Below are 21,241 nucleotides of genomic sequence, written 5' to 3' on the forward strand. Positions count from 1 at the left end.
TAAGAATGTTATGTTATATATATTATTAATCTTTATTATATAATAATTTGATTATTAAATTATGAGATTGTTAATAAAATGATAACCAATCAAAATCAGGTTTTGAATATGTGTATAAAATCTGAAATGTTATTGGTCACAAAGTTATATGCACGGAAGTTTTATATATTTTCTAGAACGACCTGTACGAATCACGCGCATACGATTAGTGGTATACGATTCTCTGATCGATAAATACGAGTTGGACAATAACTCGAAACTCGAAAGCTAGCGGCGTGGCTGATTGCTCACCCCCATTTTTGACAGTGCATCTGAAATATTGCACTCTCTCAAAAAATGACTGCTCACGACCAAATGCGCGCTATGCTCGACCAATTGATGGGAACTGGACGGAATGGTATGTATTATCATTTCATATAGAAACACGATTATTTTTTGTAACTTTATTATTTACAGTTATTTGAAATCTTTCATACAAAAATACAAGATGGTGGCTTACACTTTTCATAATTACTTATATAGTTATCTATTTTATTAATAAATATATCATAATTTTAGGTGAAAATAACAAATTTCAAGTGAAGTACTCGGATCCAAAGGTCTGCAAGAGCTTTTTGCTGGCATGCTGTCCACATGAAATCTTATCATCAACAGTGAGTTTGTTTCAGTTATTACATATTGAATATCGATGACATACCATTGGCACTTTTGCACTACAGTAGAGCATTTTCGTATTTCCCTTTTGATACTTCTTTACATTAATATAAAAGCAATCAGACATCAATACTAGTGATGTCATGTTTCATTTTTTTGCTATTACATTTTTTCAGCTCATTCTGGTTACACGATTCAATTGCTTTTTTTCTTTTTAGTAAATTTATTTGCTTCTTTTTTCTTTTTTATGTTGCAAAATAGCAATGTTGCCAAAATACATATTTATTAATTCATTAAAAATAAACATAAATCATATGTATGAAATCTGTAACAATTTGTAACTATGAGTATTTTAATATTAAATTATGGTTTGTGTTTTAATATGTTAAAAATATTTGATTTTTTCTTATATAAAATAAAAATGATATATAACAAAAATAATTAGAAATAGTTGTTATATTAATATCATTTGGTTTGCACATATATAACTTACAATAGCTTTAGATATTATGTTTTATCCAAGCTTTTTATTGTAGAAAAAAAATATAATATCATTGATTATATATGAAGTATAAATATCATAATTTTTATTTTTAACAATTTTAGTAATAATAATTTAGTATAGCATTTAGTTTCATATTTTATTTTTTCACTAAATAATTAAGAAATTAAGAATCTTTAAAAAAATGTATAATTTTATATAAATAAACAAATACTATATTTTATTATAGAATCTTTAATCAAAAAATAATTATTCTTATCAATGAATTTATATTAACATTTAAAATACAATATATTTTTATATATTTTATATATTTCATGCACTAAATGTATAAATATATATGTACATGCATATGTATAATAGAAGAAAGAAAAATTATACACATATATATTTCATATTATACATATAATCATCTTTTATTATGCTATTAGTTGATATTATTAAACATCTTTTTATTTTTTCAATTTATCTTATCAATCGTATTTAAATGATATTTCATATTTTTTAAAGATAAAAAATATATATGATTTGATAACTGTATATTGATAAATTTAATAAAATTTTATTTTTTATGTATTGTTCTTTTTATTTTTTTAAAAAATCAATATATTTATATTTTGTAATACATCTATATAATATTATATTTTGAATCGTGTAACTATGAAATTATTTGATTATTATTGAATTACAATTTTTATCAAATTATTTAAAAATAAGTCTGGTTGCAAAATTTTTTTGAAAGTATTTTTGTTTAATAACATATATTTAAATATATATATATATATATATATATTTATGTATCATATATATATTTATGTATTATGTTAAATACACAAATACACTGATAATTCTTTTTTTTTTGTATTTATATAACAATTTTTATAATTTTGTATAGTATAAGAAAAAAACTTTAAATACATTATACATAATATAATATTATTTTTCATCAGTGCCAATTGGTCTGATCGATTTTATATAAAATACAAAATAATTAAACACAATTCAGTTTTGCAATATACAAATAATAGGATGAAATTTGTGTGATATATTCGGAGAATTGATTCCGATCAATTCACACCAGATAGGCGTTGAAGTGCAACACGGGGCAGCAAATAATGATAAATAAGAAATAGCCCTTTAAATTTTTTAAAAGAAGAAAATGAGATAGAGAATATTTTAATTTTTGATTTAAAATATTTATTCATATTATATCATCACTTATATTATTTTTGAAATCAATTTCATTAGTTTATAAAATAAAATTTCATGGTACAGTAAATTATAAATAATAAATTTTGTACATAAATATGTATCTGCATAAAGAAGTTATAATTTAAATATATTAATTGTCTCCTAAAATATATTTTATGAATATACAACCCAATATTTTTCAAATTTCATCTCACTTCTTTTCTTCGTGAAACCTAGAAATATATTAAAAAACTACATTTATTTTAATAGCCCCATACAATCACGAAACATGCATGTAGGAAATTTCGAATGATGTAAATACGGTTGATATAGAAGCAAATATTTTACGCTTATAGTGAAAATATGATTTTTCTATCAACAAGATAATAGTATTTTTATAGTACTGCTTCGCGCATTTCTTTGTCATCTTGTGCGAATTGGTCCAAAGGGTGTTTGTTAAAAAAATTGAAAATTCAGTTTCTTTTTTATTATTCGATTCTATAATCGCCAAAATACTTATAGTATTTAATTAGTAAGGCGACATTACAAATTATTTTCTATGTGTTTTCTATGTTCGCTTCAAATTTTCTTTAAAAAATGGTTTTAAATGAGTAACTGCATTTTCAGCTCAAATATATTTCACATTTATTCAAGCAATATTAAAAACATATTTAAAAAAAATTTTTTTAATTATCTTATTTTTTAATTTCAGCAAATGCAATAAACGTGAATAGCGTTGTGGTTGAAAATTTCTTATCATTGAAAATGCGAGTCAATATAAAGCGTCTATATTAAGTGTTTGTAATGTCACATAGGGAATTGTTACATTTAGTTCTTATTTGTAATTTTTTTCATTCGATGATTAAAAAAAAAAAAAAAAAGAACAAAGAATTATGTTTTATTTAGTTTATATTAAAGAATTTGCTTGAAAGTATTACATGCTCAGGGACATTAATAAAAGGAGACTCGCAGCCTAGCATTCGGTGCATAGGAGGGCGTCTCTTATCGCAGTTAGCAAGCACCCTTCTAATATTTTACGCTTAGGTTTATTAGGGTAATATTATAAACAGTTTTACAAGATACGAGAAAAAAAATAAATAAAACGAAGTATTTAAAGATATTAATTTGAAATAAAAAAAAAATTATGCAAAGAAATTTTTAAGAAAAAAAAAAAAACGAAATATTTCTGGCAAATACTCGCGAGAATGACGAATATACAAGTTCACTAATGTCAATGTACCTACAGTTCTATTTCCAGAGTCTCTGGAAAAAGCAATTCCAATCAGATCCATTGTACAATATTGTTGCGAGTATTGTCCGCTCATATGTCGTGTTGTACTTCTCGCTCTCACATGCGCGTTACTGTAAGTACTGAAAAGCGAAGAGGACGTACGTATTACAATTCTACAATTTGATTATCTCTTAACATAATTCAAATACTAGGTATATTAATTTGATTAATGATATATATAAAGGCGAGCGGTTACCTCAGCCCCTCTACCGGTCAACGGTGGCGAGGCTGAGTGTTGAATATTAATTCCGAGACCCCGAAAGGCCTGTATAAAGTTGGTGAGTAGCGTCATGCTGATTCATGAGACGATGTCTTATTGTCGCTTCTTACTAATAATGCCGTTTACGGCAGGTAGAAATGAAGTTTACTTTGAAAGTATGTGTGAAAATCGTATTCATCCTCGGAGATATAATGGGTACAGGAAATGAAGCAGTGATCTGTAAGTAAATTAAAAAAAAAAAAAAAAAAAAAAGAAAAGAAAAGAAAAAAAGAAAAAATGAAAATTAAAGAAAAAAGACAAAAGAAAGGAAATGCGAATTGCCAAGAAAAGTACATTTTTTTGAAAAATTGAGTCTCGGAATTGTAAATATTTCTTTCTTAAAACCAAAATTTGTTTTTTTCAATTAATTAATATACAATAAAACTTCGATTGGTTAATTCATGTAAATTTATAATGTCATATAGATGGATAAGTTTCAATACAATTACTATTACAATTCATTCAAAAGATTTTTTGATTAACTTTCAATTTGTAAAAAAAGAATTGTAAAAATTTGTAAAAAAAAAAATGCAAACGATTAATTTAATGAAATCTTCAATCGAGGTTTTAGTTTATGTTAATCTTGTGATGTTAAAATTCAAATATTGATATTTTCCAATTCATCATTCTTTCAAACATGTGTACCATTAGGGAAAGTCTATGTAGAATTGAAATGTATGAAATTAATCATAATGCGTATTATCGTAACGCGCAATAGTATTTCTTTCAGTTTATATTCTTCATAAAACTTTAAATCTATTAAATCTCCGTTTTATTTGAAAATAATAATGATAATTTTAATAAAAAAAGAAAGAAATGAGTGACTGAGCGAATGAATGAATGAGTGAATAAGAGAGAGAGAGAGAGAGAAAGAGAAACAGAGACAAACTAAAATCAAGAGGAAAATTATGCAATGATCGTTAATGATTAAGCGTTTTATTTTGGCAATTTGCAAGGCGATAAAATTATCCATGAGAAAAAAAGAGAGTGAAAAGTGGCATGAACAGTGAGCGAGAGGGAGAGAGACATTTATTTAGGGGAACTATACAACGCGCCAGTTTTATTAGAAAAATTTTCTTCAGCATTGGATGTACGTATTGAATTCGTTTTCTAAATCGTCTAGAATTCACATATGGAAATTTCGTGTTCTACCGTATATAGTATAATAAACCTATTAGGCTATAAGTTGTTTCATAGACCATTGAACATATGAACTTAAGGTGTGTGCTGATTGTAGCTTCATTGCCATCGCATTGTCGTGTCAGGCGGAGAGGTGTTACCACTCTGTAAGTGAACATAACAAAATATTTATCTGTAAATTGAATTGCATTTTTACTTTGTCTATAAAAAAAAAAAAAAAAAAAAAAGAAAAAAATATAATGATATTATATTGGTCGAATGTAAGGATATATGCGTGTATATATGTATGAATAAATAAATATATGTAATAGTATATTTATTTACTCGATTTAAAAAAAAAATATATATACACGTAGATATAATTACTTTGTAAGCTCGAATATTTATATCGAAAGTGTTTGTATGTTCTTATATCTAAATAAAAAAAAAAAAAAAAAAAAGAGAAGGAGAAAAAAATATATATTTACACGTATCTTTCTATAGATAATTAGGGTTTTTAATTTCTGCCGTTGTTATGTTTTAAATAATTTAGTTAATTTTATCTAAGACTTAACTAGTTTAGTTTTCTATTTACGGAACAGCCAATTGAGAATCTTGTTCTTGTCGTAATATAATCTTTCATAAAACAAGTCGGGAGGGATTATATGTATATATATGTATATATATATATATAAAATAAACCCAATGAGGCTTCTTGGAATTGAATATAATAATAAGCTAATATCAAATGGTTTGTGAATCGCAGCGCATGGACCTGGGAGAATGCCCCCAGATTCACGACTTGGCCCTACGGGCTGACTATGAGGCTGCACAAAAGAAGAAGGACCATTTTTACGACATCGATGTGAGTATTTCCTTTTTTTTAAATATCAAATATAAATTGGACAGTTTAAATTTTATAATATTTTTCAAAACTTATTTTATAATTTGCGAATACTTTTTATTTCAAGGCTATGGAACATTTACAAAATTTTATTGCCGATTGCGATCGTCGTACAGAGCAAGCAAAACAACGTCTCGCGGAAACGCAAGAAGAACTTAGCGCTGAAGTAGCGGCAAAGGCGAATAACGTTCATGTACTCGCTGAAGAAATTGGCAAAAAATTGGCTAAAGCCGAGCAACTTGGCGAGGAAGGCTTTGTTGAGGAATCCATGAAGCTTATGGGTGAGATTGATGAATTACGAAAGAAGAAAAATGAGGCTGAACAAGAATATCGGAATAGTATGCCTGCATCCAGTTATCAACAACAAAAATTAAGAGTTTGCGAGGTTTGCAGCGCATATCTTGGAATTCATGATAATGATCGACGATTAGCGGATCATTTCGGTGGAAAATTACATCTAGGCTTTATCAAGATTCGAGAAAAGTTAGCAGAACTTCAAAAAACCGTCGAAGAACGACGCAAAGAAAAAAGAGAATCATTATTGGATAGACGCAGAGATAGAGATAGAGACGATCGTGAACGTGATCGTGATAGCCGACGTGGAGGATTGGGTTACAGAGACAAAGATCGCGATCGCGATCGTGAACGTGATCGTGATCGTGATCGTGATCGTGATCGCGACAGAGATCGTGACCGTGACCGTGATCGCGACCGCGATCGTGATCGTGATCGTGATCGCGATAGAGATCGAGATCGCGAACGGAGAGATAGAGATAGGAGAAAGTCACGCTCTCGAAGTCGCAGTCGTGGAAAAAGGTTGGTAAAAGTCGTGAAAAATTAAATGAAAATTTACATTCTAACATTTTCTATAATAAATTTCTTGTGAAAATTCAAATAACATTTTGCTATCACGGAATTGGAATCTGTAAACAAATAAAACACAATTAGATTTTTATAGTTTTAGTTGCTAAGAATAATTATTTGATTTGTTTTAGATCAAAACGTTCACGCAGTAGTAGCCGTAACCGTCGATCCCGTTCTCGCCATAGTGGATCTAATGATCGAAAAAGATAAAATTAATTATCATTTTTAATTATGCTCAATCATTTTTTCTTCGTATGAATTTTCACGTGCTTATTTATGCACAATGTATGTAAAAGAAAAAGAAGGAACAAAAAAACAAAATATTTGCAGAATATCATTTTTTCAATAGAGATTTTTTTTCAAGAATATAAATTAAGATTTGTACATTATGTCCATCACACTTTATTGAGAATATCAATATTTCGAAATATATCTTTATGTAAAATTAGATATATTCACCTGTCAGTGTAAAAACAGGAATGAATTTATTAGATATTAATATACTAATATACTTATTCTATTTCTTGATATATCGATTATACTTTTAAATCTAGTTATTATTTCATGTACATAAGAATAATTCAAGCATAAATCCATAATATTTGAAAATGTTACATATTTATAATATGATTACATGATTTTATGTGATTATTATATGAGCATAAGAAATGAAGATATGATCTAAAAATATATACATTTAAATAATTATTGGTTCAAAATATTGCAATCGTGCATTTTCTCATAACCTTGTATTTTAGTTAATTCGTAAAATAAAAAAAAAAAGTTATTATTGTAAAAAGTTTCGATTATAAATTGCCTTCTAAGAATAAAAATTTTAACGGTTCATAAATTTTATAACTCACTTTTATCAGAAATTAAGAGATACAATTAGAAGTTTATGAAACGTCATAAATTTTTTTCTAAAGAACGAGATTTATACGCGAAATCCTTAACAATAATAACTGTGATACAAAGCTACGAAAACTTCAAATTTCTAAAAATCGATAAATAAATTAAGATATGATTAAAATGTTTTATTAGATATTAAAAAATGTTAATGATAAAATATATGTAATTAATACTGTTTAAGAAGGGATATTTATTTTAAGAGTCATGTACATAATAATTATTGCAGAGCTATTTGTACATACAAAAGTTTTGCTTAAATTTACGTTTGAGGGAAGAAGACAGAACTTTGTTATATATTCGTATTAAGATTATTTACATTTTATTAATTTCAATAGTCCTTGCATTTTATAAGAAGTTAATGGTTTCTACACATACTCACGACCTTATAATAAACGAAGTTCAATCTACATTATCTTGGAAAATCAGTTTTACATATCCTGGTGTTCCTTCAAGGGGGACTGCGCAAAATGGACAAATTGCAATGTAACCATTTGTACCATGTGGAATTGCAACTTTTTCCCAATATCTGTAACACATATTTTTCCCATTATAAATATATATTATTAAACAGATGAAAAACAAAGTATTATAGTATTCTCGATACTAACTTAACAGTTTTTTCTGTAGCCATATGTCCACAAGGTCTAAATGCATAAGTAGGAGGGCCACAATCAACATAAAATGCAGGTTCTATTCCCATAGAAAGTTTAACTACTGAACCAGCTACCAGACACATTGGACATCTTCTTGTAGCTTTATCCTTTTCTTGACCCCAATCATGGAGGCCTTGTACATGTCCACATTTTAAATAAACATATGGTTGTTGTTGTGTTGAATCTGCAGCTGCTTTACGTGGAATAACTAATGTATTTAAACCAACAGGACATTGTGGTCTTCCAGCATTTATAGCATCAACCAATTCTTCCAAATCATGTTTTGTCTATATAAAATTTTTTTTTTATTTTCAGTTTTCATGAATGTTCATGAATAAAAACTAATCTTTCTAAAAAAATTATAGTCTTACTGGTGATTTTGCTAGACCTTCGGCCGATCTCCAAAGTAACGTGGCACCACAGAGATCGATCAAAGTTCCATCTTGCAAAATATTATTCTCATCTTCTACGACGTTTCCTTTTTGTTGGGCACTTCGACTTTCCCTTAGCGAAAAAACTCCACCACCTACACTAACTTCTCTCCAGAAACCACATTGCGCTTCACCGCCACAAAATTGACCTCGCGGATGCATTATTAAAACGCCATTTGTTGTGAGCCCATCAATTTCGCGATTTTCTTGCCATTTTGTTGCTTTTTCCTAAAACGATCAATTTTTGTTTTTTTTTTTTTATATATTCTATAGAAATAGAAATTCATAACTATGTAAAGAATATTACCCCTAAGAAGATATTTCTTGAACTATCAAAACCTGCAGCATATATTCTAGCAATTCTAGGATCTGATCGATCAGCTAAGATCCGACAAGCAAACCTACTAATTGTACTTTGAGCGACGCGTCCCTCATTAGAACCATCGCTTCCGCCTGCACACGTATCCATAACGACAAAATCAATAGGAGATTCGGAAGAACGTCCAACCTATATTATTCACATATATTATAAAATAATAATATAAATATAACGCAATATTAAAAACATAATACTAAATTTACCTGAAACATATCTGTTCCTTCATCTTCGGTATATTCGACGATAACGGCCTGTGTCCGCGAAAGAGTATATGAAATTGAGTGTTGTTTTGTATTAAGAATAGCTTGAGAACTATGAGGTGTCTTAACGATGTAATGTTTACTGCGCTTTACACCATTTGGAACAGGTCTTTTAAATAGAACGAATTTACTTCTCCTTCTTCCTCTATCTCCTGGTGGCAGGAATCCATTGTAACTAGAATTAAATATTGAATTGAATTTTTTTATTTTAATATTTTCATTAAAATATAAGAAAAAAAATTGTTTTCTTACCCCAAAATAACTAATTCTCCATATTTTACTAATTGTTTTGGTTTTTCATGACGATAACTGTGGGACCTATGAGGATTAGCATGTGAATGATTGTGATTATGTTTGCTGCGAGGACTGTGAGGTGCACCAACTGTTTCTCCTTCTTCCACAAGTAATGGACTTTCACTGCTACCACCGTCAGATCTGGAAGAATATAATTTAATAATTAATAGTAAAACTAGTAACTAATATTATTTTTATTGTATATTCAATATATTCACAATATTATACTATATATAATGATTTTGTTAAAATATGATCATAAATGCTAGAAGAAATGAATGATTACTATTTCTGCCACCTTTTCCTTTTTTATTTCTTACCACATTGTAAAATTTGATACAAGAGTTATGTTCCTTATATCTTGAAATATTCTTCGTATTCCTAATAATGAATATAAATATTTTTACAAATATTTTCATATGGTGGAAGTACCTAATTTTATTTTTTTTATTTAATTATATTTTTTTAAATTATAAATTGTTTAAATCTTAAAGGTGGATGTCAGTAACATAATCAGTATCAGTTAGATTATAAATTTGTTATTTTTAAAATGATAGAAATTACAAAATTTATTTCACAATTTACTTTAATTTAGAAATAATAATATTTATTTTAAATAGTTATTATTATTTTCATATTGATCTTAAAGAAGATTTTTTTTTAAAAAAGATTATATAATTTGAATCATATAAAAAGAATTTGAAAAAATAAAAGATAAAATATTAAGTCACCTCTCTCTCTCTCTCTTTCTATTTGTAGATCTCTGATTTTTCTTGTCCTACAGTATGTAATACGTAAACCACTTACTTACCGCGAAGGGCATGGAATACGTTTAGTTACTGGCATCCTCCTTTGAGTAAAATTAACAGATTACTACTTCCACTGTACTTCAAAAGATACTCATAAAGACATACAGTCTTAAGTATCTTTGCGAAGTTGAGCAAACATGAGCAAGTGCAACATGGGATGCTGTGTGAATTGGTAATTATAATCTGCAATAAGAAATATTTAGTGTAATGATAATTGCTATATTGTTATATATTTTAACATTCTCCTAGTTTTAATAAAAGTTTTAATTAATCTAATTATTCTCTTGATTGAAGAAAAAATAAATGATTTACTTCATTAATAAATAATTAAATAATTTGTTATCTTAATTATTACATTTTAGTTATTATTATATCAAAGTAAACTTTTTTGTTTTATTAATTAGATATAAATAAAATATTATATTTGTTAAAATTTGACTATCTATTTTTATATACAATAAATAAATATTTTTACAAAATATTTGGTTTTGTTTAAAAAAAAATATAATAAAATTTATTTATTATATTTCAATATTTATTTATTTAAATTAAAGTAATAAATTACAAACAAAATATAAAATATATCATTATTTATTTATTATTTATTATATTAATATATCTATCTATATCTTATATATATCTATCCTTGATCTATTTATCTTATCTATGTATTCATTTTTATCAAAACATTGCATCCATCAATTGCATTATGAATAAGAAACATATATTACATTAAAGATTTCTAATAAATTAGAAAATTGATATTTGCATACTTGCAACTCTAAATGATATTTATTTAAATGATACATGCTTCTCATTTAAATAAGTTGAATATTTTTTTTTTAATAATCCTTAATTTTTTTTATAATATTAAATCTTAAATTTAAATATTTCTAATTTATTTTATATTATTTTATGCATCATAAAATAGACATTCAATAATATATTTACATCTCTTCCCTTACTTATATTTAATAGTATATTTAATAATAATAATTATTTTTCAATTTGATAATATTAAAAATTTTACATAAATAATACAACATAATATTTATAATTAACATTTTTTTTTATCACATACATTTGTATACTTTTTTGGAGAAAATAATAAGACACTTTGTATAAAACAAAAATATTTATTTTATTTCATTATATATCAAGTAAAATGTTTTGAACAAAATATATCTATCAATTTATTCATTTGTTACTTTCATAATATAAATATTTTATGAGCATATAAATTAACAATAAATAAAGATTTCGAGAAATTTTACATCATGTTTAATCTATAAAAAAAATATTAAGAATAGAATTAAACTCTGTTGATAAAATTTATTTTTTGAAAAATATTATTCAGGTAGCATCATATATATTACAAAAATAATAATATAGAAATATTTATTTCATAAATAAATAAATGAAAAAGCTTTGAAATTAATAGATTTCAAAAAAAAAAGAAATGTCGAACAAGCACAATAATTATAAAGGAATCACAATGTACAAACAACATTAATTAACCTAAGCATCCAGAAACGATGGTCTATTTACCGTATCACCATGCTGAGCTCTGCGTTCAAAAACGGTATCGCTGCACGTTCGAGACACGCAACAACAGTCAATTGATCATATGCACAAAAACTAACGAAGTATAAAAATCATTTGTCCACTCTTAAGTATGCCTTAATTTAATTTTCCATTTCTAAATTACACTGTTACTATGTTCATGATATTCCAATAATGGAATCGCGCTGATCCTCTTATTCATGATTACGGCACACACGAGAAATTACAATGAATTTTATTAAGATGAAATCACTTTAATAAAAAATATTTGTATCAATAATATTTCACGATAAACAAGACACCGATATTTCTTTTCCGATAATCGCTAGACACACCGATTATTTGTAAGTACCTCGCATAAACTATACTCATCGAACAATCACGACCGAAGGATATACGAGTAGAAGCTGACATAGGCACCAATGTAAGAAAAAAGTCCCTTGTTTTTTAACACAATCTAACGTCTGCATAGTAGAACTAATGCAGCGCCAATTTCAAATGAATCAACAAGTCTTTATTATTCATATATTCAATAGTTAATAATTAATTTTTTTTACTAATGTTTTTGATATTCTAACAATCTTTTGTGTAGAAATTATAGAAAAAAAAATAAAAATCAATAATCCATATTCTTTATAAAAAATAATTTATTTTATTATATAAAATATTATATTATATAAAAAATAATTTAATATGACAAAAATAAAAAAATTTATGCAAAGCTTATAAAATTAATATATTATATAATATATTATATTTGATTATTAAAATGTAATAATTTCTTTTATAATTTGGATTCGAAACCATAAAAGGAAATAATTAATTATCTAATAATTTGTAGTAAATAAATTATTATTACAACTAATAATATTAAAATGTATTATGCTATTATAACTATATAACTATTAAGTATGTATTGTTTTTATATAATTTATTTAGAATTCAATAAATTTAATTCAATCATTTTCATTATCACGATAATAGCATTCTTTATCTTAATTCTAATATCAAAAAATAATTTTCATATATTATTTTCAAAATTAGACAAATATTATATATATAATATTAAAAAAAATGTAATTTCTTTTCAATTAAATGAATGAATACTTACATTTTATATTCTACTTGTAAAACAAATGTAATAGATACGAATACCATTATTTGATGTATGGTTCTGCTTAAACTTTTGCTAGGAATAATATATCAAATGAATACTGTAATTATAAAAAAAGGTAATTATTGGAAATAAAACATATAAAAGATAGAATACTCTTTTTATTATATTTAAGCTGGAACATATATAATTTTTTTTACAAATTTTTAATATTTTTTGCTCACTGTAAAATCTTGTCAATTATTTATTATTAATTGTATTGAAAAGTATATTATAAGTATAATATATTAATTTTATATTTTTTTTTCATTAATTATATCCTGAATATTGTTTAACATAAATTTCTTTTTAAATCATACAGGCTATCATATTTCATTGTTCTATCGTAAATATTTGAAAAAGTAAATATATTTTATCAATATATCAATATTAAATAATTATCGCTGTTATAATTGAATAATTTTTAATAATTTTATTCTTTAAATATTTTTTAAAATATTTTTCTATAACAGCGAGTGCATTTAAAAATATTTATTATAAATATATATTTATATTAAAGAAAATTATTATTTGATTCGTATTTACATAAATTATTAATAAAAATAACTCATCTATCCTATATAGATAATAAATTATTTTTTATTGTCATGAATATTTAAATAAATTATATTTAAATGTATAATTTAAATATATAATGTATAAATTTGACATTTTGTAATACTGACATCGTTTGAAATTCCTTCTATCATAATATATGGATGAAATAAAATATCTTGAATGATCATGATTATAATTTTTTTCAAATAAAAAATATATTTTAATTTATTCAATTATTATTATGATTTAAATTTAACTACAATAGAATGATTAAATTTCCTATAAATAAGACGATGTTATATATTTAGATTAAAATGCTTTATATATTTGTCTAATTTAATTATAAAAATATTGAATTTCTCTTGCATTATCACAAACGAACGAAGTATAAAAATCAGTTAGATGAATTATGATCTATAATGATTTGGCATGGAATATATTGATTTTTTTAATTAAGTTGCAATACAATCATTCTTAATGTCTTAAATCATGTATTATTATTGTTAATTTTTTTTTAAAATGTGAATTTCATACTATTGTTTTTTTTTTATAATATTATCCTATCATTCGAATAAAATAGTATCATTATAAGCTTCTATTTTAGCATTAATTTTATTATTATTGTAAAAAATAAACATTTTCTTTTTCTTTTTTTTTCCTTTTACCTCGGCTATCAAGAGACTGAAGCAGAAAATCAAAACGATGTTTTGTCTCAACAATTTTGGCAGAGTCTTCTGAAATGGCCATATCCCAATGATAGATAAAAGACGTTTGTTCAATAGATAGGCAGGTTGTTCGAAGAAATCCATGTCGACTGTCGTCGCACTTCTTTCATTGCTTTGACTCATAATCTCTAAGAGAAATGAAGACTCAATCAATAAGAACTGCACAAAGAAAATCGACAAAGATTCGCTCGTTAAATCATTAATGGATCAATTAATTATTTAAACAGTCTATCGTTTTATAACTCATTAAATGCAATAGATTTTTGCGTTTTTTTTAGAAAGACTTCCCTCACTTTTTATTCTTTTAAGAATCAGATATGTTCGCAAAATGATAGTTAATTAGATGATAGTTAAAGACGATTATCGCTCTTTTCTTTCTTTTCTTTTTTCTTTTTTTTTTTTTTTTCATTCTATAGAAAACGTTTTGCTTAATAAGTGATAATAACGATCGATTGTTATTAAGCGATACGTTGTAAGTAAATTCTACAGAAAAATTTTCTTTGTAATAGAATGATTTTCATTTTAAAGTGAGATAATTCTTTCGAATGAAAGACACTTGTATTTCGGTATAGGCAAAGCTAAGAATATAATATACGAATTGCTAGTTTCATTTTTATGCGAGACTTTCTTTATTTGAAATACGTATTTTTTTATTTAATTATATATATATATTTTTTTGCAATGATTGATCACAACAATTTATGCTGTTATGTTAATAAAACTATAATAGTTATTATATTTCTTTTTTTTATTAGTTTTAACCATAGAGAAATTTGATCTAAAAATTAATATATTTCAAATTTTAATATTCTTAAAATCACAGATCCTATATATATATATATATATATGCATATATATGTATATGGAAAAGTTAATCATTTGGCATGGAATAAAATTTTATTATATCAGATTCTTGAACTTTATTTATTTATTTTTTGTAATTTTATATTTTATAATTGTTTTTCTTTTTTTTTCAGCTTAGAGGATTATATAGTGTGTGGGGAGTTAATTATGATGCAGTCATTGAATGCATGCCACCAATTATATCAGTTTTTCAAAGTGCGTCGATGTACTTCAACGGAATTTTTAATACAAAAAAGGTATGAATATGTATTCTGTCTTCTTTAATTTTCTGATAATTTCCGAAAATTTCAAAATTCGCAAATCAAAAAATCGAATTTATAGAATAGAATAAGAAAAAGAATAATTTCAGAATAAAATTTTAGAATAAATTTTTCCAATTTTTATAAAACTATATTTTTTTATTTTTTTTTTATTGCAGATTAAAAATATATTATTATTCATTAAAAATGACCATAAATATTATATAAATCGTCCAGAAAATATAATTCTTCAAAAATATGATATGCAAGGAAAAAAAATTACATTTTATTATATTTGTGAGTGTATTAGATTTCAAAATGAAAAATTTTCATTTCATAGATTTTTAAGACTGAAAAATTTTTCATCTCTATTTTAGTATATGTTTACACAACATTGTTAGTTTATTTATTATTACCAACAATACCACTGATAATTGATTTTATTACATCCTCTAATCATTCTCAAAAAAGAAACTTTCTATTTGAACTTGATTATGGTATGGATAAACAACAATATTTTTATTATATATCTATACATTCGTACATTGGAACAGCTATAGTCGCGAATTTAATTGCTTCTTGTGATACTATGTATATGCTATATGCTCAACATGCCTATGCTTTATTTGCAATTGTAAGGTAAAGTTTATTTTTTTTATTAACCCAAATATTTCATGACATTTTATTTTAAAAAAATTTTTTCCTAGTTATGAATTGAAAACTATACATATTTTGAATACAAATAATTTGATAAATATCAGAGATTATCATTTACTTGAAAAATATAAAAATATTAAATTATTACCAAGAGATGAGAAGAAAGTTTACAGAAAACTATTCATTTGCATAAAAAATCATCAAAATGCAATAAAGTCAGTATTTGTTCTATCACATTAATACTTTTTTTTTTTTTTATACAAAGCATTAATATATTTCGTTTTTCATAGATATTCAAATCTTCTTGAATCACTATTTACTAAATCCATACTTGTTCAGTTATTCTTTAATGTTCTTTGTCTTAGCATTACAGGAGTTGAAGTAAGCATTCATATAATTAATTAAACAACTTATTTTTGACTTGTAAGTATGTAAATACTTTTTTATTTTTAGACTGTAATAAAATTAGGTAATTTAAATGAAATGATGAGATTTGGATCGTTTACATTTGCACAAGCTGTTCACATATTTTTTCTTTGTCTCCCTGGACAAAGATTATTGAATCATAGTGAAGAAATGCATGTCTCAGTGTAAGAATATTTTATATTTCATTAGTTTTTTTTTTACTTTTGAATTTTAATGAATTAATTATAGATTAATTAATTTAGGTGCAAAGTAACCTGGTATATTTTTCCTAAAGAATATCAGAATTTATACAAATTTTTACTTGCAAGATCTTTGATATTTAGTAAATTGACAGCTTTTAAAATGGCAACCTTGTCTATGCAAACATTTTTAGCAGTAAGAATCTCTTATTGTAATTTATTTGAAATAATGATAAGAATTAGTAGAAAATATTTTATTATTACTTATTATTTTAGATTATTCAAACTGCAATGAGTTATTTTACTATGTTGTTATCAACTACATGAATTTGAATGAATTATTAATATGTATCTTAGTTATATATTCAATAGAAACTATTAATACAATTTTGCTCTTTAAACTTTTATTTACATTACATACTGTTATGTATGATATTTACTGTAACATTTGAAAAAAAATATACTTAAATGTGTATAAATATATTTACATCAACGCGTATTAAATTGCAATACAAAATTTTTAATGTAATGTTATGTCATATTATGTCTCAAAATACATTCCAATATAAATTTTTCTTTTTTTTTTTAATTGTAATTTGTAAGTTATGAAAAGTCATGAAAATCTATGCAACAATGATCATGTAAAGTATTAAAAACTAGAAAATCAAATTCAAAAATTTAATTAATTAAAGTATATTTTATATAATAAAATGATTACCATAGAAGATGATGTTCATGCTCGTAAAGAAACGAATTGGTGGAAAACATCTAAGATATGAGGATCCAAATCTGGTGTAAAAAGTAAAGTCTCTAATGTTGATGAATATTTTTGAACTTGTTCATGATGCTATAAATAAAAAAAAACAAACAATAGTTAACATTAAGTACAAAAAAATATATCTTATTTATATAATTTCATTAAAAAACTTACAGTTAAAAACACTTGCTGTAATCTACCTATGGTCCATTTGTACCAGTGAGTATTGTAGTCTATACCATCAGTATCACATCGTCCAAGATGTTCCGAAAGAATCATTATAAAACGCTGAACAAATGAATAATTAATTTAATGTTTTTATCATTACTATATAATAACAATAGTAATATAATTATTTATACCTGAAAAATGATAAGGAACAAATTTTTCTGATCTGCTTGTGCTGTTTCCAACTTTTCTTCCATTCTTTCCACTACATCTTCTGATGGTTTTTCCCTATTTCTATCTTTATTATTATCTTCATCTTCTGATGATGAACCTGATCTACTTTCTGCTCTTCTCAACTTCTCACGAGCTTCCGCTAATTCTGTGCTTAATTTTGTTACATGTTTGTTCTTTTTTCGAATTGTTAAGTGAAGAATTTCCCAAATATATAATCTTGAAAAAAAGATTATAAATTTATTAAATATATAATATTTAATATAAATATTGCTAAATCAATATTGTAATAAAATCATATATACTTGGTAAATTCTGACACCATCTCTTTAGAAAATATCCAATTGGCAATGGCACTGCATTCGATTATTCCAGTTTTCAAAAATTTATCAGTTAAAACCACCATCATTTGATAATGATTCTTCCATAATGCATACATATTTCTTAAAATACATATTTGAGCTTCTTCAGTTTCTGCAAGAACCTAAATATACAAATTTATTACATACAGTAATTAATTCAGTTAGATTATAAATAATTTCCGTTTAAAATCTTACTTGAAAAACATAATGAAATTTTCCTATTGCAGCAAAACTGTGACTAAAACTTTTCGAACCTAAATTTAATAATGTCTGTACAAAAACATCGATCTTTAAAGGATTGAAATTATTTGTTTCTTCATTTTCTCTAGGACCTGGTAATGTATTTAACACATTAAGTACTTCTTCCGGTGTACATTTACGTCTAATTGAAACAACTAATTCATGAGCTGCTGCTGTACCTGGAAGTGAACCTAAAAAAGAATTTTTTTTAAATAAATTTTATTTAAAATTTCTGAATAATATCAAAAAAAAAAAAAATGTTGAACTTACTGGCACCTTCAGAAGTATATTTATAAATAGGTTCTGGAGGTGCAGGAATTAATTCAGCATATGATTCAGGCATCATATCCCGTATTCTTTGGTAATATGATAATCTAAGCATATATTATAAATTATAAATTTAATCATTATTTAACTGTTATAAATCTAATTATCATTACAAATAATTAAATATATATGTACCGTAAAGCTTTTAATAATACTTCTCGAATAAATTTTGGTCGTGGATGCTCTGGATCACGTTGTAAACAAGAATCCCAATCTTCCCAAGACCAACGAAACTGAAAATTGCTTAGATGATATGCGAACCACCATACAAAACGATCGAAAGCAGTTGCAGCCATACTATCTATACGACGGAATAAAATTTCTGTCGCTTGAGCCAAAACCTATATTAATAGGTAAATAAATTAATAAATATTTTTATTTTTATTTATATTATAATTTTGAATTATATTCTTACCTGTGGCATTGTTGATGGTTGTAATTTACAAAGTTCAATCAAAATTGATCCATAGCATATTTCTAAATGCTTTGGTGCTGGTAATCTAAATAATTCACCAAATATTACTTCAACAATGCAATAATCCAGTGGTATTTTTGCTTTATATGGAAAATTCAATAATTGAGCTGCACTGTAAATTATTATATATAAATTTTTAATTATACAATTGAAATACTACAATACAATAAATCAAAAAAAAATATATACCAATCTTTTCTTTCAAAAAAATAATTATTGATAATTTGTCTTAAATGTTCTTCTATAAGAAAACGTTCTATAGCATGACTTCCAGGTAATAATGGTCCTTCAGCTGGACAATCTGTATAATCAAACATGCGGAATACTACTGTAGGTAATGGATAAGAATAAGATTCATGATGTGGTGGTGGCATTATAGTAGGTAAATTATGCTGTAATGCTTCACACAAAATTGAATCAAATGCTAGATATGGTCTAGGAATATGTTTTTCTGCCCAATTGTCCTGTCTAAGTTTTCTCACTTGAGCCCATAAACAATCTAAATATTCTTCTTGAGGATGAGGTGTATCACTTGACCAAACTCTTAAGGCTGGTTGGTGTTTTTTATTTCTTTTGTTTAAAAATATCTCTATTGTTACCATTAAATGATCTAACTCTTGTTCTTTTTTTTCATATAATTCTCTTCCTACCCAAGGTAATGTTGATAATACAGCATAGACATACCTAATATAAATGATAATAAAAAAATATTTTTTTTTATTTATTAAAATCATTCATAAAATCATATAAAATAGTTTTATTTACATACCAATCACGTCTTACTTGAGGAACACCATCTTCATTAGCAGTATCTAACATATTATCAAAAAGTTGCATTAAAGATCCACAAGATAAGACATGACAGTTTACTAAATCAGCTAAAAATCTTAATGAATATCTAGCTACATCCCATTTACAAGCTTTCAATGCATCTTTAAAATTTTTCACCATATAATCAACAAATTCACCACCAAAATTAAAATTCTTTGCATTCAGTAATCCAACAAGTGTGGTATAAATTGTACATTTTTCTGGCATTCTAATTGCACATTCAGTTAGAATCCTAAGAATTTTGCTACGAAAAAGTCCAAGATCAGCTTCCAACACTGAAGCTAAACCTTCTAAGTTACTTTCTAAAGAAGATGTAGATTTTTCTCCTACTCTCAGAATAAGAGATTCAAGTCGGTCTTCAATTTCTTGATTCTCTGATACTCTTCTACGTTTTTTATACGCTCGTTCTAAAAAAATTTATATAAAAATGATATAATTTTTTTATAATATAAAAAGAAAACTTTTTCAATGATTATAATTTTTAATTTTTTAATTAATACAAAAAATGAAATTACCATATCCATCTTCCTCTTCATGAACTCTTCTACGACTCATATTTAAAAAATTTAATGTATCGTATTAATAAATCGCAACGTTTACAACCTAATATATTTTAACACAATTTGTCACGTCCACAAACGTATGACTCCACCAATAGTTTAGCCCGCCACCGATAGATGTCTTAAATTTTCTCACAAGTTCATATAAATTTTAGAAACTAAATTTTATCCCATGTTCACAATAAAAATATCAAAATTATATTTACACGTTTATCACTACCCTTTTTATTAATTTTTTGTCTTTTTTGTATTTTCTACATTTTCTATTTTTTTTCACAATAAATATAAATTAAAAAATAAAAAAATATTATTTATACTTCTATCATTGACAAATTTATTTAATGGTTTCGAAACGAAACGCCGCCTTTTTTTCGCGCTATTCTATCTTTTTTCAATTACACCAAAGA

The 21,241-nt window shown here is 25.0% G+C and overlaps 4 protein-coding genes across 18 annotated transcripts; 2 read left to right on the forward strand and 2 right to left on the reverse strand.

Moving 5' to 3' along the window:
• The first annotated feature begins 157 nt into the window (after positions 1-157).
• Positions 158-7,503, forward strand: LOC107995855 (putative RNA-binding protein Luc7-like 2). 11 transcript variants are annotated; one of them, XM_062082218.1, is made up of 7 exons: positions 553-653; positions 3,594-3,916; positions 3,990-4,077; positions 5,135-5,183; positions 5,783-5,881; positions 5,988-6,736; positions 6,916-7,503. In XM_062082218.1, the coding sequence occupies exons 5-7, from the start codon at positions 5,786-5,788 to the stop codon at positions 6,992-6,994; spliced, it is 924 nt and encodes a 307-aa protein (XP_061938202.1). In that variant the 5' UTR covers positions 553-653; positions 3,594-3,916; positions 3,990-4,077; positions 5,135-5,183; positions 5,783-5,785; the 3' UTR covers positions 6,995-7,503. The 11 variants fall into 11 exon arrangements, with proteins under 11 accessions (XP_061938199.1, XP_061938202.1, XP_061938204.1 ...); XM_062082220.1 differs by having other exon boundaries at positions 3,994-4,077; XM_062082221.1 differs by having other exon boundaries at positions 3,594-3,711; positions 3,791-3,916; positions 3,990-5,183.
• Positions 7,504-7,863: 360 nt separating this feature from the next.
• On the reverse strand, positions 7,864-12,561 carry LOC107995854 (protein pellino). Of its 2 annotated transcripts, none has more exons than XM_017053570.3 (7): positions 12,068-12,561; positions 9,669-9,851; positions 9,360-9,591; positions 9,085-9,285; positions 8,718-9,005; positions 8,302-8,633; positions 7,864-8,219 (listed from the first exon to the last, which is right to left on the reverse strand). In XM_017053570.3, the coding sequence occupies exons 1-7, from the start codon at positions 12,076-12,078 to the stop codon at positions 8,093-8,095; spliced, it is 1,374 nt and encodes a 457-aa protein (XP_016909059.1). In that variant the 5' UTR covers positions 12,079-12,561; the 3' UTR covers positions 7,864-8,092. The 2 variants fall into 2 exon arrangements, with proteins under 2 accessions (XP_016909059.1, XP_061938198.1); XM_062082214.1 differs by lacking the exon at positions 12,068-12,561 and adding an exon at positions 10,522-10,702.
• On the forward strand, positions 12,365-17,400 carry LOC107995856 (odorant receptor 13a-like). Of its 3 annotated transcripts, none has more exons than XM_062082227.1 (8): positions 12,365-12,506; positions 15,496-15,618; positions 15,801-15,918; positions 15,999-16,260; positions 16,329-16,493; positions 16,569-16,659; positions 16,732-16,868; positions 16,947-17,400. In XM_062082227.1, the coding sequence occupies exons 2-8, from the start codon at positions 15,550-15,552 to the stop codon at positions 17,176-17,178; spliced, it is 1,074 nt and encodes a 357-aa protein (XP_061938211.1). In that variant the 5' UTR covers positions 12,365-12,506; positions 15,496-15,549; the 3' UTR covers positions 17,179-17,400. The 3 variants fall into 3 exon arrangements, with proteins under 3 accessions (XP_061938211.1, XP_061938210.1, XP_061938212.1); XM_062082228.1 differs by lacking the exon at positions 12,365-12,506 and having other exon boundaries at positions 14,886-15,618; positions 16,947-17,079; positions 17,160-17,400; XM_062082226.1 differs by lacking the exon at positions 12,365-12,506 and having other exon boundaries at positions 14,885-15,618.
• Positions 14,229-21,073, reverse strand: LOC107995853 (nuclear cap-binding protein subunit 1). Of its 2 annotated transcripts, none has more exons than XM_017053567.2 (12): positions 20,790-21,073; positions 20,213-20,681; positions 19,633-20,127; positions 19,384-19,555; positions 19,104-19,309; positions 18,912-19,015; positions 18,597-18,832; positions 18,345-18,523; positions 18,003-18,258; positions 17,815-17,928; positions 17,602-17,730; positions 14,229-14,646 (listed from the first exon to the last, which is right to left on the reverse strand). In XM_017053567.2, the coding sequence occupies exons 1-11, from the start codon at positions 20,827-20,829 to the stop codon at positions 17,617-17,619; spliced, it is 2,385 nt and encodes a 794-aa protein (XP_016909056.1). In that variant the 5' UTR covers positions 20,830-21,073; the 3' UTR covers positions 14,229-14,646; positions 17,602-17,616. The 2 variants fall into 2 exon arrangements, with proteins under 2 accessions (XP_016909056.1, XP_016909057.1); XM_017053568.2 differs by having other exon boundaries at positions 14,229-14,677.
• Positions 21,074-21,241: the final 168 nt, after the last annotated feature.

Source organism: Apis cerana, linkage group LG11, assembly GCF_029169275.1.
Source record: "Apis cerana isolate GH-2021 linkage group LG11, AcerK_1.0, whole genome shotgun sequence".
Lineage (NCBI taxonomy): Eukaryota > Metazoa > Arthropoda > Insecta > Hymenoptera > Apidae > Apis > Apis cerana.

What these genes read in the sequence shown, in the direction of transcription:
- LOC107995856 (XM_062082227.1), top strand. Translation starts at nt 15,550, where the DNA reads ATGCCACCAATTATATCAGTTTTTCAAAGTGCGTCGATGTACTTCAAC. An exon ending in GAATTTTTAATACAAAAAAG is followed by an intron (nt 15,619 to 15,800) that starts GTATGAATATGT and finishes TTTTTATTGCAG; the next exon opens with ATTAAAAATATATTATTATT. An exon ending in TTAGCATTACAGGAGTTGAA is followed by an intron (nt 16,660 to 16,731) that starts GTAAGCATTCAT and finishes TTTTATTTTTAG; the next exon opens with ACTGTAATAAAATTAGGTAA.
- LOC107995853 (XM_017053567.2), bottom strand. Translation starts at nt 20,829, where the DNA reads ATGAGTCGTAGAAGAGTTCATGAAGAGGAAGATGGATATG. An exon ending in CCTCAAGTAAGACGTGATTG is followed by an intron (nt 20,128 to 20,212) that starts GTATGTAAATAA and finishes CATTTATATTAG; the next exon opens with GTATGTCTATGCTGTATTAT. An exon ending in ATATACTTCTGAAGGTGCCA is followed by an intron (nt 18,833 to 18,911) that starts GTAAGTTCAACA and finishes ATTCTTTTTTAG; the next exon opens with GTTCACTTCCAGGTACAGCA.
- LOC107995855 (XM_062082215.1), top strand. Translation starts at nt 337, where the DNA reads ATGACTGCTCACGACCAAATGCGCGCTATGCTCGACCAATTGATGGGA. An exon ending in GATGGGAACTGGACGGAATG is followed by an intron (nt 398 to 558) that starts GTATGTATTATC and finishes TCATAATTTTAG; the next exon opens with GTGAAAATAACAAATTTCAA. An exon ending in ATGAAATCTTATCATCAACA is followed by an intron (nt 654 to 5,782) that starts GTGAGTTTGTTT and finishes TGTGAATCGCAG; the next exon opens with CGCATGGACCTGGGAGAATG.
- LOC107995854 (XM_062082214.1), bottom strand. Translation starts at nt 10,556, where the DNA reads ATGCCAGTAACTAAACGTATTCCATGCCCTTCGCG. An exon ending in CAAGAAATATCTTCTTAGGG is followed by an intron (nt 9,006 to 9,084) that starts GTAATATTCTTT and finishes TGATCGTTTTAG; the next exon opens with GAAAAAGCAACAAAATGGCA. An exon ending in AAGGTCTAGCAAAATCACCA is followed by an intron (nt 8,634 to 8,717) that starts GTAAGACTATAA and finishes AATTTTATATAG; the next exon opens with ACAAAACATGATTTGGAAGA.